At 39.5% G+C, this 13,878-nt stretch overlaps 1 protein-coding gene across 2 annotated transcripts in view; it reads right to left on the reverse strand.

Moving 5' to 3' along the window:
• Nucleotides 1-13,713, reverse strand: part of LOC111150192 (pyruvate dehydrogenase complex component X) — a 67,471-nt gene extending 53,758 nt beyond the window's left edge. For both annotated transcript variants that reach the window (XM_022507596.1, XM_022507595.1), the window contains exon 1: nt 13,554-13,713. In XM_022507596.1, coding sequence (XP_022363304.1) covers nt 13,554-13,713 — 160 coding nt within the window. The remainder of the gene's footprint in view (nt 1-13,553) is intronic.
• Between the last annotated feature and the right edge of the window lie 165 nt (nt 13,714-13,878).

The raw sequence follows: 13,878 nt of genomic DNA on the forward strand, positions 1-13,878 counted from the left end.
TTCACAGTGACAAATGGGGTTTAAAAAAAAAAAGCAAATAAAAAATTTACCTTCTAATAGCACCATGGTAAGAGGTCAGCCTCTTCTTGAAAAACACAGCTTCCAAAAAAGGCCCAATATATTGCTTCCTTCAAAAAGTTCAAGGCTGGTATTATGAGACGGACTATTTCATAATCACATACATATGAAATTTATATCAAATAGAGTTCCATTTCAAAGCAACAAAATAAATGGACTTCAGTGATTCTACGTCCAGATTCCAATTTCTGACAAACACTAAATCAAGTTTCCAAAACAAAATCTCGCTCGGTTCCAGTTGCCAAGATAGAATTCATATTTATTTTATGATTCTATCTCTTATTATAATCTCTCACCTATGAGACATTCACATTTCCATTATTCCTGACATTAAGGACTATATTATGAAACTTTTGATTTATTAAGTATTATTTTCCAAATTACCACATCACAGACTCAAAAATTTTCATACTTTAAAAATAAGAACAAAATCATTCTTCATGCAGCCACCCTTCAAGGATGAATTGAAATTGCTTCTCTGAATAATGACTGTAAAATAGAAAAATTCTGTAATAGATCACTATCCGGACTCTGAAATGAAGGTGACAAAAGCCAAAGAAAGACATTTTGGACATCTCTCTTATTTGGTAGTACCTCCTGACTGATTACACTAGTTTACTACAGAAATAAAACGTGCAATGTATTTTCTGATTAATCCAGCCAATCTACCCTTCATACCAGCAAATCACTTCAAAACATAAACATCGATTTACTCATAATGGTACGTATTTCATTCTAGTATATTCTCTTTCGACTGGAACATTATATATGTCTTTTCCAAATGTATTTTCCAGTGGAAAATAAGTACACAAGCACATCAGCTTTGAATGACAGGCTGCACATTATTAATATCTGCCCTTTATGGCTGTTGTCAATTCTATTCAGATAGCTTGGGCTTTTTAGACTTCTTGGAATTTTGGCCTATACTTAATATTTTTAATTTCATTAGAGAAACTAAATATAGCTTCCCTTTTCATTCCAGTAAGCAGTGCATCCCACTACCTTCTTCCCATCAAGTTGAGGAGGCCTTGAAATGAGCACCAACTATATTTCCTACGAGTAACTGGGCACAACTATGAATAAGAATAAAGGAAATGTGTTTTCTTCTCCACGGGTAATACCAGTTATTTAAACTAATACTCAAAAATACACCCAAATTTTAGTTAGTGTAACTCCTTGGTAGTTATTTTAGTCTTAGCCTTTTACTCCTTTCTAGCAAACTAACAAATTATAGCTAATCGCTTATAAAGTCTGTACTTCTGCAGTTAAAAACATATGTAGAAAGTTTTAAGATGACTACAGCAATGTACATTTCCAGTTTATATTTAAAATATAATGATTTTTAAAAGTAGAGTCTCAAAAATCACTAGAACTGTCCTAATCTTTTTTTTCCTTCGACAGAATGACACAATAAATTAAAATTTTTTGCTTAGTGTATTGTTGTTTTACTTGTCCTATCAAGCACACAAGCAATCTACCAATCACTGAATTTTATAAGCTTCTCTAAGCAATTCCTGCATTTCCTCAAATCTGCTCTTCTAATCTTTCTGCAGAATAATTCTGTCTTCAACTTTAAATATGGTATACTAATCTAATTCTACTTCTTGTTCCCTAAAGAACTTCTTTTATGCTAAGAACAAAACACTCATACTTCACATAAAATTGATTATATCAAACCTTTAAACTAATGTTCTATACATCACTTCAAAGAGATCTCCAGATTAAAAGAACAACAACAACAATATATGCAAACTCTTAAAATATAAAAGCAGACCAAATTGCTTTGTGGTTAATATGAAGCAGATCTGAGTTCCATTACTGTGCCTAAGGAAATTAAGGAAAAATAGCAGTTTACATATGATAACGCTTCAGCATCAGGCTCTAGTCCATTTATAGTACCATTATGCAAATACATAAAAAATCGTGAAGATAGACCCAGTGAAGAAGTAAATTATCCAATACTTTCTTAGTGTGCCTCCCTGTTCTTCACATTAATTTGCTTCTTCTCTAATAGGGAGAGATGCTGCCCATTTAATCACCTCTCTTTCCAATGCAGGAACTCATTAAATATAATTAGCCTTTAAAATATCTGTTAAAAATAAGACAATTCTGCCATCTGTAGGCTGGATGAAATAAAGCACAATGAAGAAGTACAGGTAATTTAAAAATCAACACCAGGGCACAAAACAGTATTAACACTGAGCTTTGAATAAAGGAGGCTAAAGCAAATTTTTTAAAAAATGAGTGCTTGTCCTATATATCATCTTTATTCAAACAATGATTTTGGTGTACTACCAGTGTAAGAATAAACTGAAAAGGCCAAAGGACAACAGAAGATGCACGAATAACTTGTAAAAGTAGCATTTACAGGTCTTGCCATGGTAAAAGATGGCCCACAAACACTATGTATGGCATAATCCATTTCCTACCTGCTTAGCTTGTACACACACACACAGACTGAAAGGATATACTCCAAAATGGCAGAAGTGGTTCTCTGGTTGGTGATACTACATAAGCGCTTTTTATTTCTTTTGTTTCTTATAATCTACATTTTAGCAGTTTTCTCCCATTAAGTTTATTCAATCTTACTCCCTGCCCAATACTAATCTAACCTAAGTAAAGAAAAAAAAAAAAGGTAGTTTTGTTTTGTTATTTTTAGATACAAACCCACAAGGACAGAGAGAAAGGAAGGAATAACAGTACACAACTTTGGAAGTAGGAAAGTAAATGGATGAGTAATAACTGACTGAAGAGAGTCTAAAAAGCTGAATCCTAAGCCAGAAGTGAGGAAAGCCAGGCTAATCACCTGTTCATACAACAGAATCCCCCAAAGGCCCAGGAACTGGCAGTCCTGAGGATCTTTGGAGCTGGGGAATGGGGGTGGGCTTTTGGGTAAATGCTATTTGAGATGCGGATACGTGGATCCCCTCGATCCCCTCCTGCAGTCCAGTGTTAGGTAACAGCTCACCCTCCTTCAACAGAACACTGGGACACTGGAGACTGTTTCTCTGAAGAAGGTAAAAGACCTTTAGAATGGAGGTTCTCTAAACCTTTAGAATGGAGGTTCAACTTACACATCTGGAGGCATGCAGAAACTGCAAAAAATAAATTAACTGAGAAATTATCTGATATGACTGACAATAAAGTCGCGCTGAGAAGCTATTAGATGGCGTGGGATGAATCAGCAATAGTGACAGAGGAAACTAGAGTAAAAATTTAAAAGGCAATAATGTCAGGAAAAGAAAAAAGTCAGAAAGGTAACAATCATAATTTGGGACAATATGGAGTTGTGTATAACATTTATTGGGTGTAAATACTGAATATGGATTTAACCAAGAATTGCAAAAATAATTACATTGGTGGAACAAAAGCCTAGGGGATGGCCCTGTCCAGCACTCATCCAAAGATAATATGTAAAACAGAAATAGGGAGATGAGCAAATGCTGGAACGAAGCTAAGAGACGAAACTTGGTGCTTATAAGAAAGAAGATGGGGAAGCACTGATAATAAGCATTATCAGTGCTTATTAGAAAGAAGTAGGGAGAGATCCACTGTATTGCTATAAACCTCTTAGTACTCTTTGAGTACTAAGTACTAAACTAAGTACTAAGTACTAAACTATACGCATCTATTACTGTGTTAAGGTAAATATTTTATTATTTAATAAAATGGTTCGTTAATTTTATAAAAATCCTAGTAAGCAGCAGCATACCGCGGTGATTCAGAGAACAGGCACTGGAACCAAACTGCCTAGGTTCAATTACAGATCCACTACTTACAAGTCACTCAACCACTCTGTGCCTCAGTCACCTCTTCTGTAAAATACAGACTTTGTAAGGATTAAAGGAGATTAACACATACAAAATCTTTACAGTGGGGCGAAAAGTCAGTCAGTCTCAAAAACATTCGCTATTTATTACTAATAGGTAGCACAGAAATGGTTAACAGGGAGGACTCTGTGGACATCCAGAATTGGCTAGATGTATCACAATATCCTGCCTTACTCCTCCTTCCTCAAGTAATAGAAGATGGAATCACAGTTCCTTTCATATCCCCGGCCTAAAGGTGAAGGTTTCCTTTCTACTCTCTCCTTTACCTAATCTGGCCTTTGTTCTCACAGTTACAGTCTACTAATTCTTGACCTCTATTTTAACTGAAGTGCACATCTGAAAACCAAACTCTCATTAAAATCATCAGCAAATGTTTTATTTTCAGTGGTGCTGCCCATAACATTCTCTACCGAAAGCTAATGAGCCAATTAGGCCCTCAGTAAGTGCCTCTTGAGCCCCTGTTATCCTGGCCCTGGACCAATACAAGACCAGAATCTTGACCTCAAAAGGATTATGGTTTAATTGGGCAGTCGAGATACATATACATAAGTACTAGAGGATCTAGTACCACTTCACTTCATACGCATTATAACGGCTATTATCAAAAACCGAGAAAACAAGTGTTGGCAAGATGAGGAAACTGGAATCGTTGTGCATTGCTCGTGGGAAAGTAAAATGGTGTGGCTGCTAGGGAAAAATAAAATGATTCCTCAAAGAATTAAACACACAATTACCATTTCATCCAGGCCTCCTATGTCTGGGTATACACCCGAAAGAAGGGAAAGCAGGAGCTGGAACATATCTGTACACCCATGTTTATAGCAGCATCATTCGCATTAGCCAAAAGGTGGAAGCAACCCTAGCGTCCAACAACAGATGAATGGATAAACAAAATGTGGTAGAGACATACACTAAAACATGACTCAGCCTTAAAAAGGAATGAAATTTGAATACCTGCAAGGAAACAGACGAAACCTGAGCCATTATGCTAAGTGAAATAAGCAAAACACAAAAAGACCAATGTTGTAGGATTCTGCCCTTGGGAGATACTCAGAACAGGCAAACTCACAGTGACAGAAAGTAGAATGGTGGTCACCTGGGGCTGGGGAGAGAGGGGAAAGGGGATGTATCAAGGAACACGGGGTTTCAGTTTGGGATGAGAAAGTTCTAGACATGGATGGTGGTGATGGCTTCACAACAATGTAGATGTACTTAATGCCATGGAACTGAATGCATAAAAATAATTAAAATGGTGAATTTTATGTATTTTTACCACAATTTTTTTAACTTAAAAAAAATGTATGCCAGGCAAAGAAGAAAAGGTGAGGGAATGAGCAGATATTTCAGATGAGGGGAACATCATTTGCAAAGAAGGTGGGAATTACAGCTTAGTTTGGCTGGAGTGCAAAATATAATGAAAATGAAAAATAAGCATGTGAATTAAAAAAGTATGTTGGGACTATTACCTTATGGTTGTCTACAGTACCTTAGAGTACTATTGTAACTTAACTTTAATACCTCATTAATGGGTTTGATGTTATTTAAACAGCAATGGAAAACCCTGAAAAAATATTCTGAGCAAGAGAAATAACCACAGTTAAAAACAGCTTGGTTACAGTTCCACATAAACAGCTTATGTTCACAAATTTGTATCATTTACAGAAAAAAAATAAAACTGCATATGCTTGGAGATGGTAGCAACTACAAATGTTGCAGAAAATTTAAAATAATACAATTTTAAGTACAAAGTGAGGCTACCCGTGAATTTGTTACCTATTCTCCTTTATCCATTTAGACCATTTGACGTGAGACACTGAAAAGGCACCCAGAATCTTCCATTAGATCTTCCAAATGTTTGGCCTCGTTCTAGCAGTGGTAGAAAGAAATGAGAGGCATTTCTGACGATAGGGCCTTGTATACCAGAGTCAGGACTTTAGACCTCATTCTGAGTTTAAAGAGAAGTGCTGGAGGTTTTCAGCAGAGAACTGACATGATCTGATTTATAATTTAAAAGAACTCTGGGGGCGCCTAGGTGGCTCAGCTGGTTAAGCATCCAACTCTTGATCTCAGCTCAGATTTTGAACTTAGGGTCATGAGTTCTCAGGTCATGAGTAGGCCCAGCGTGAAGTCTACTTTGAAAAAAGGTTGGGGGCACCTGGGTGGCTCAGTCAGTTAAGCATCTGCCTTCAGCTCAGGACATGATCCCAGGGTCCCAGGATGGAGCCCCACAGTGGGTTCCCTGCTCAGTGGGGAGCCTGCTTCTCCCACTCTCTCTGCAGCTCTGCCTTCTTGTGCTCTCTTTCTGTCAAATAAATAAATAAAATCTCTAAAAAAAAAGAAAGAGAAAGAAAGAAAGAAAGAAAGAAAGAGGGAAAGGAAGCAGCCCGCAAAGCTGTATGGAGAACAGTCTGTACTGGACCAAGAGTGATGGTAGGGCTATGTCCTGGGACACTCCCGCAATAATTCAGAGTAGAGGTAGTGGTAGCCTGGACCAGGCTAGCTGGAGAGGAGTAGCCAGATTACATACAAAAGCTAGAGCCAACAGGAATTTCTGATAGACTGGATGTGCCATACGAAGTCAGGAGTCAGGGATGACTCTAATCATGAGTACAAGTGAAATAACAAAAATGAAAATTAGATGCCATAGCTCCAAAAAGAAAATCTTTCTTCATATAAAAAGTGCCCCAAGAGCCCTATAAACTACATAGATTTGGTTTCTATTCAGCTGTTCAAATGCCTATAGAAAAATAGGAACATCAGGTCAGTTATATAGACCCTGTGCTTACCCCCTTGTGCCTGGCCCTGGCCTTGGGCCACAATCCAGGGAAACTGCACTTGGCTTCTTCCAAGTCTAACAACTATACTTGTTCTTTTCCTCCCTCGTAGCATGAGAACCATCATATTTATAAACAATACAGTACCTGGTAGTCTCAGTGTTCACCTGAAGTGTAAAGTTTAGTAATGACTAACAGGGGTCAGTCAGGAGGGCACGGGAGAGATCTCCCATTCGCCCCTCTAGATCTACTGGTCAGCTTTGCCCATACCATTGTGTGTTTCATTAGGCTTCCCTGGGCGCAGGCTTCCGCCTGGGTTCAGCCAATGGGCAGCATAAGCAGGAGATGAAGGGAGAAAGGAGAGCAAGGTCAGGGTACTTATTTCCCCAGCTCCCTCCCTACGGGGTCACGTGGGCTGGTTGGATCCTTTAACTTAAGGACTGCACATCCACCACAGATCCTCCCCTCAGGGATCCTCCCCTCAGGCTCCATCTTTTCTAGTCTGGCAACTGCTCTCTCCCCAAGCCTCTCCATGCTAAGGAGTGGGGAGAGCATCTCGCTTTAAACAGCCCCTTAGTATAGCACCATCTCTAAACCCTGAATTCACAGAAATCACTTAGTAAACTCTCCTCAAATCAGCCATTTTTAGATTGCTATCTATTCCCTGCCGGGACCCTACATAAAGATTTAGGAGGCTGGCATTCAAGTAATGAGTAAAACTTCAAACCACAGGGAAGGTCACCCCATTTGAATAGTATGAATCAAGATTTCCAAATTACTCGCTTTCTATAAAGGTATTCTCTAGCCATTTGTTTATAATGGGAATCCCTATAAAAAACATATATTTCTCGTTCTCCGAGAGGGTAAATATCCTTGCAAAGTAGCACCATTCTCTACAGGAAATGACAGACTTGTTTATGGAAATAGGCTGGAGACTAGGTAGTGTTTATAGATAAATTACAGGGAGCTCCATGGGCTTCCAGGAACCACACAGAAAATTTTGAATGTACACATTTGTCTCAAAAAGTGGTAGAGCTTTATCATTTTTCAAATAGATTTGCACTCCCCTAAAAACCAAGACTAGGAGATTCCCAAGGAAGCTCTCCTGAATTATAAATACATCAACCTTAATTCTCCCCTAAAATTTTTCATGTAATACAAGAATGCCCTTGATTGCAGCAAAGTATTGAGTAGATCACTAGCTAGAGTAAATGTACTGCCTACCAAGTACAAAAATTAAATTAAATTAAATCAAATCACCATTGCCCCCATTTTGTTTAAGGGCTTTGCTGATTCTTTCATACACGTAGTATCCAATGGTGTATCTGTAAGGAAGATGGCCAGAACTGTAGGTAGTCAGTCCGTGGCTGCAGAACTACCTCCTCTGAGCAGGAAAAACCAAATGCCACACAAGCGGTTTCAGCTTGCAACACTGGTCTTGCAATTAAATTATAAAATTAAAATTCTACATGAATCTATTTATTTTGCAATCTTGGAACGGGACAAAAGAAATCACCACTCACACAAGTCTCGCAAAAAAGGAACACATGTGTAAGTTTGGGCATTTATGCATTTTACTGTAAAAGGCAAATGAAATGAAGCCAGAGACAAAAAGAAACACTTAAGAGTACAGGTGACCCCTGAACAGAGTACAGGAAACCCTTGAGTTTGAACTCTGTAGGCCCACTTATACACAGGTTTTTAAAAAGTAAGTATACTGGGAAATTTTCTGGAGATTTGCAAAAATTTGAAAAATCACACAGATGAATCATGTAGATAGAAATACCAAAACATTTTTTTTTAAATATTTTATTTATTTATTTGAGAGAGAGAGAGAGAATGAGAGAGAGAGCATGAGAGGAGAGAGGTCAGCGGGAGAAGCAGACTCCCTGCCGAGCAGGGAGCCTGATGCAGGACTCAGTCTCTGGTCTCCAGGATCACAACCTGATCCAAAAGCAGTCGCTTAACCAACTGAGCCACCCAGGTGCCCAAATACCAAAACATTTAAAGAAAAAGTTACGTATATAAGAATATAGTATATAATACATATAACACACAAAATATGTGTTCATCCACTGTTTATGTTATTGGTAAGGCTTTTGTCAACAGTGGGCTATTAGTACCTAAATTGGGGCAGTCAAAAATTATACATGGATTTTCAACTGTATGGGGGGGGGGGTCAATGCCTCTAATCCCCATGTTGTTCAAGGATCAACTGTACATCAATTATCAATTAGAAACTTAGAAATGGGAGGACATTAACATACACTCTTAACTCTCTTAAATGGTTCTGCCACCCTCTATATACAATCTAGACTTGTAACTGTTAAACTGTATGATTATCAGGACTACTGCTGAAATACTATTTCACAATGTAGCTATTACTAAAATATGTCTCACTTTATTTAAAAAAAAAAAAAAAAGGACAGGTGTTCACACAGAATACATACCTGGTAAACACAGCTTCAGCGCGCAGGCACTGCTCTGCTGATGGCTAAGGCCAAGCCACCGCAGACACTGAGGTAGGCTGTGGTTACGGAAACAGGCTTTGGTGTCAGGCAGAGCTGGGCTGAAATCATTCTATCCCCAGCACAGCATTAACTGCTGTGAGGACTAAATGAGTTAAGTCATGTCAAGTGCTGAGAAGGGTACATGGTACATAGTAAGCCATCGGTGCTACTTGTTATACTCAAACCCACTCCCCCAACTTCTTTCCTGCTGGAAGAGACCAAATTTTGTTCACTTGTATGCCTTTCTTGTGAACATATGCTCTGAGGAAAGGACCCCACTGCTCGGTGTCTCAGTCCCTTCAGACTGCTATAACAAAGTACCTGGGACTGGTGGCTTACAAGCAACATTTATTTTTTCACAGCCCTGGAGGCTGGGAAGTGCAAGATCATGATGCTGACAGATGTGTGACGGCTGACGAGGGTCCTCTTCCCAATTCACAGATAGTGCTAAGCACGGGGCATAGGTCATTACTCTTAAAAATGCTGCCAACAAACACCACTTAAGGAAACCAAAACTCCCAAGTGTGACTTCCATGGACAGACTTTAAGATCCTGGTTGATGTATGAGTGTGGAAATTATTCAGGAAGTGTACTTAATTCATATAGTTTATATATTACCAAATAGTCGCTTCGTTTTATGAAACTACAATTTCTACCAAGCTCAGTGAAAAATGAGGCAATACTATGTAATTCATGCTTTGTAAAACAAATAGTTCAAGGACTGCCACGTGCATTCACCATGGCAAAACAAAAAAATCTGTATGTGAAAAGTCAGGAGACAAATTTGGGCTCAGTATTAGGGAAAAAAAATACACCCCAAGATTTCAAATAACTTATAGCTACCCAATTAACAGTTAGCTACTGGAGTAGCAGAATAATACCCTTGCCTCTCTCCCACCTTCCTTCCCCCCTCGATGTCCCACATCCCAACATCCAGAACCTATGAATATGTTATGTTACATGGCAAGGAGAAATTAAGGTTGAAGGAGGAAAGAAGGTTGCTGAAGAGTTGGCCTTGAGATGGAGAAAAATTCCTGGTGGGACCAATGTAATCATCAGGATCCTTATACATGAGAGGAGGAGGAACTAGGAAACAAAGATGGCTTTCTTGGGATATAGTGTTCTCTCTCTTACGGATGACATTCAGGCTGAGTTAGACATGTTGCTCATGGTACACAGTGGAGTGGGTAAAATGTCATGATGCTTCAGATGAGGATTGTCTAAGTGAGTTTCCAGAGGCAGGAGTCCTTAAACAGGGTCTAAAGAAAACCCCTAAGAGAAGATATTTGCAAATGATATATCAGATAAAGGGCTAGTATCCAAAATCTATAAAGAACTTACCAAACTCAGCAATCAAAGAACAAATAATCCAATCAAGAAATGGACAGAAAACATGAGCAGATATTTCTCCAAAGGAGACATTCAAGTGGCCAACAGACACATGAAAAACTGCTCCACAACACTTGGCATCAGGGAAACAACAAATCAAAACCATAATGAGATACCACCTCACCCCAGTCAGAATGTGTAAAATTAACAAGTCAGGAAATGACAGATGTTGGTAAGGATGCGAAGAAAGGGGAACCCTCCTATACTGTTGGTGGGAATGCAAGCTGGTGTAGCCACTCTGGAAAACAGTATGGAGGTTCCTCAAAAAGCTGAAAATAGAGCTACCCTACAAGCCAGCAATTGCCCTATTGGGTATTTACCCCAAAGATACAAATGTAGTGATCTGAAGAGGCACCTGCATTCCAATGATTATAGCAGCAATGTCCACAAGAGCCAAACTATGGAAAGAGCCCAGATGTCCATCAATAGATGAATGATAAAGAAGATACAGTGTATACACACACACACACACACACACACACACACACACACACACACACAGGAATATTATGCAGCCATCAAAAAAAACCTGAAATCTTGCCATTTGCAATGGCAATGACATGGATGGATCTAGAGGGTATTATGCTAAGCAAAATAAGTCAATCAGAGAAAAACAATTATCATCTGATTTCACTGATATGTGGCATTTAAAAAACAAAACAGAGGATCACAGGGGAAGAGAGGAAAAAATAAAACAAAACGAGACTAGAGAGGGACACAAATCATAAGAGACCCTTAATGGTAGAAAACAAACTGAGGGCTGCTGGAGGGGAGAGGAATGGACAAATGGGGTAACTGGGCGATGGACATTAAGGAGGGCATGTGATATAATGAGCACTGGGTATTATATTAAGACTGATGAATCACAGGTCTGTACCTCTGAAATACATTGGTTAGTTTCCAATGTTTCAGTAATACATTGTATGCTAATTAATTGAATTTAAATTTAAAAATGTTTAAAAAATAAATATAGGAGAACTATAAGAGGCAGAAAAGAAAAAAGAAAACCCCTGAAACTGCATGCACTTTTTTGTCCCTTTTTCTGTAGAGTAGGTCTAAAGCTTTCAAAGATTCTCTAAAGAATCTGTTTTACAAACAAGGTTAAGAACATTCTTCCTAATGCAAGCTGGTGCAGCCACTCTGGAAAACAATATGGAGGTTCCTCAAAAAGTTAAAAATAGAACTACCCTATTACCCAGCAATTGCACTTCTATGTACTTACCCAAGGGATACAAAAATACAGATTCTAAGGGGTACATGCATACTGATGTTTATAGCAGCAATATCTACAATAGCCAAAATATGGAAAGAGCCCAAATGTCCAATGACTGATGAATAAAGAAGATGTGGTATATATACACTATGGAATATTACTCAGCCATCAAAAAGAAAGAAATCTTGCCATTTCCAACAATGTGGATGGAGCTAGAGTATATTATGATAAATGAAATAAATCAGTAAGAGAAAGATAAGTTCCATATTATTTCACTCATATGTGGAATTTAAGAATTAAAACAGATGAATGCACAGGAAGGAAAAAAAAAAGAGAGAGAGAGAGGGAAACTAACCATAATTGACTCTAACCTATAGAAAACAAACTCAGGGTTAATGGAAGGAGATGGGTGGGGGATAGGCTCAGAGGGTGACAGGTATTAAGGGCAATTGTGACGATGAGCACTGAGTGTTATATGTAAGTGATGAATCACTAAATTCTACTCCTGAAACCAATATTACACTGTATGTTAACTAGCTAAAATTTAAATAAGAATTTGAAAAAAAAAAAAAAAAACCAACACTCTTCTTAAATTATTTCCAACACTGAGCTTTTACTGTTTCATGATTTTTGAAGGTAGTGAGTGGCAAAGTGCAGCCCATCAAACACTAACATAAAACATCACAATTCACCAAATGTAGTTTGTAAAATGAAGATGGCTGAGCTCCACCCCAGATGGAATATCTGGGGGCTATAGGAAAGTTTAATATTTAACAAAATGAGGAAAGGGAAAACAGGGAATTCTATACACAGTTAAAGTACTACTACTCCAAGAGGTATTTTATTAAATATTAAGCCAAAGAAACTGAAATAAATTGTTCTCATTACCAAATCTTAAAATCTCAGTGCACTCATCTTGTGACTCTTCGTAACTTACTTTTTTTCTGAGTCTCAGGTAGCTCAGAGTATTTAAGCACTGCCTACTGCACCTAGTTTCATACTGTGGAGTGCCAGGATGACTGGCAGGTAATACATCACACACACAAAATGTTAGCCATATCCCCCCCACCCCCGTAAAGAAAAAACAATGCCTGGCATACTATATTGCATCCTGTATACTCAGAGAATTGTGTGAACAGTGTTAATGTCATTACTTAACGCCAATTTTTTTTCTAATAACTTCTTGGTATGATTCCCCTCCTAAATTGCCACTCTTCTAAGCGCATATTTTGCTTAAAATATTCTTGTGCACCAAGTGTGTGATGCCGTAGGTATTTACAAATTAAGTCTTCTGCGAATCGTCGCGCGGGGCAATCTTCCGAGGGGCCTGGAAGAAAAGACCTCCCCATAGCGATGGGCCCAGAGAATGAATACGAACTGCTACCAGAGGCTTTTGAATTTCAGCAACCTTGGGCAGCTTGACAGCTCTAGGGGAACCTGAGATATAACTGAGAAGTGGCCTGAAGAAAAGCGTTTAGGACCTGTCTCTGCGCGTCACAAATAACCCAAATTCCAAGGCAAGGTCACAGAGAAGCCATACCAACCAGGGGCCCAGGAACGGAGTCAGGTTCTTCCAGCTCCCAAGAAAACCCTCCGCGGCATGCACTAGGCCAAGTCGGCGGACCCCTCCCCAAGAAAAGGTCTCAGGAACAGAGAGCCCCGGGCACCTTCAGACCCAGATGGGCCCTGAATCAAAAAGCCCCTGGCCCAGGCCCATTACTCAGCTACACAGAGAAGCTGAGCGACCCCGACCACTCACCCCGCAGCCGCTGCGTACTGTGAAGCCATCTCCAACTAGCTCCGCGCCCGAAAGACCACCCGGAAGCGCCCTTCACCAGCTCTAGTCTTCGGCACCCCCCGAAGGCCAAGAGATAGCGCAGCACCCGAGGGTCACAGCCTAGCCTCCAGGAGGCCGCCATCTTCCCAGCCTTGTCACGGGCTGCCCGCAGCACAGCCTGATGGCCCCGTCAGCAAGACCCTCCCGGGCCCCACCTCCTATCATGTTGGCCACGCCTCCGAACTCGGGCGGCGTCTGTGCATCTCCGAGGCAAGAAGCCCTCCTTAGTCCCGCCTCCAACCTCGTT

Source organism: Enhydra lutris, unplaced genomic scaffold (assembly GCF_002288905.1).
Source record: "Enhydra lutris kenyoni isolate GAN:26980312 unplaced genomic scaffold, ASM228890v2 scaffoldscaffold22, whole genome shotgun sequence".
Taxonomy (NCBI): domain Eukaryota; kingdom Metazoa; phylum Chordata; class Mammalia; order Carnivora; family Mustelidae; genus Enhydra; species Enhydra lutris.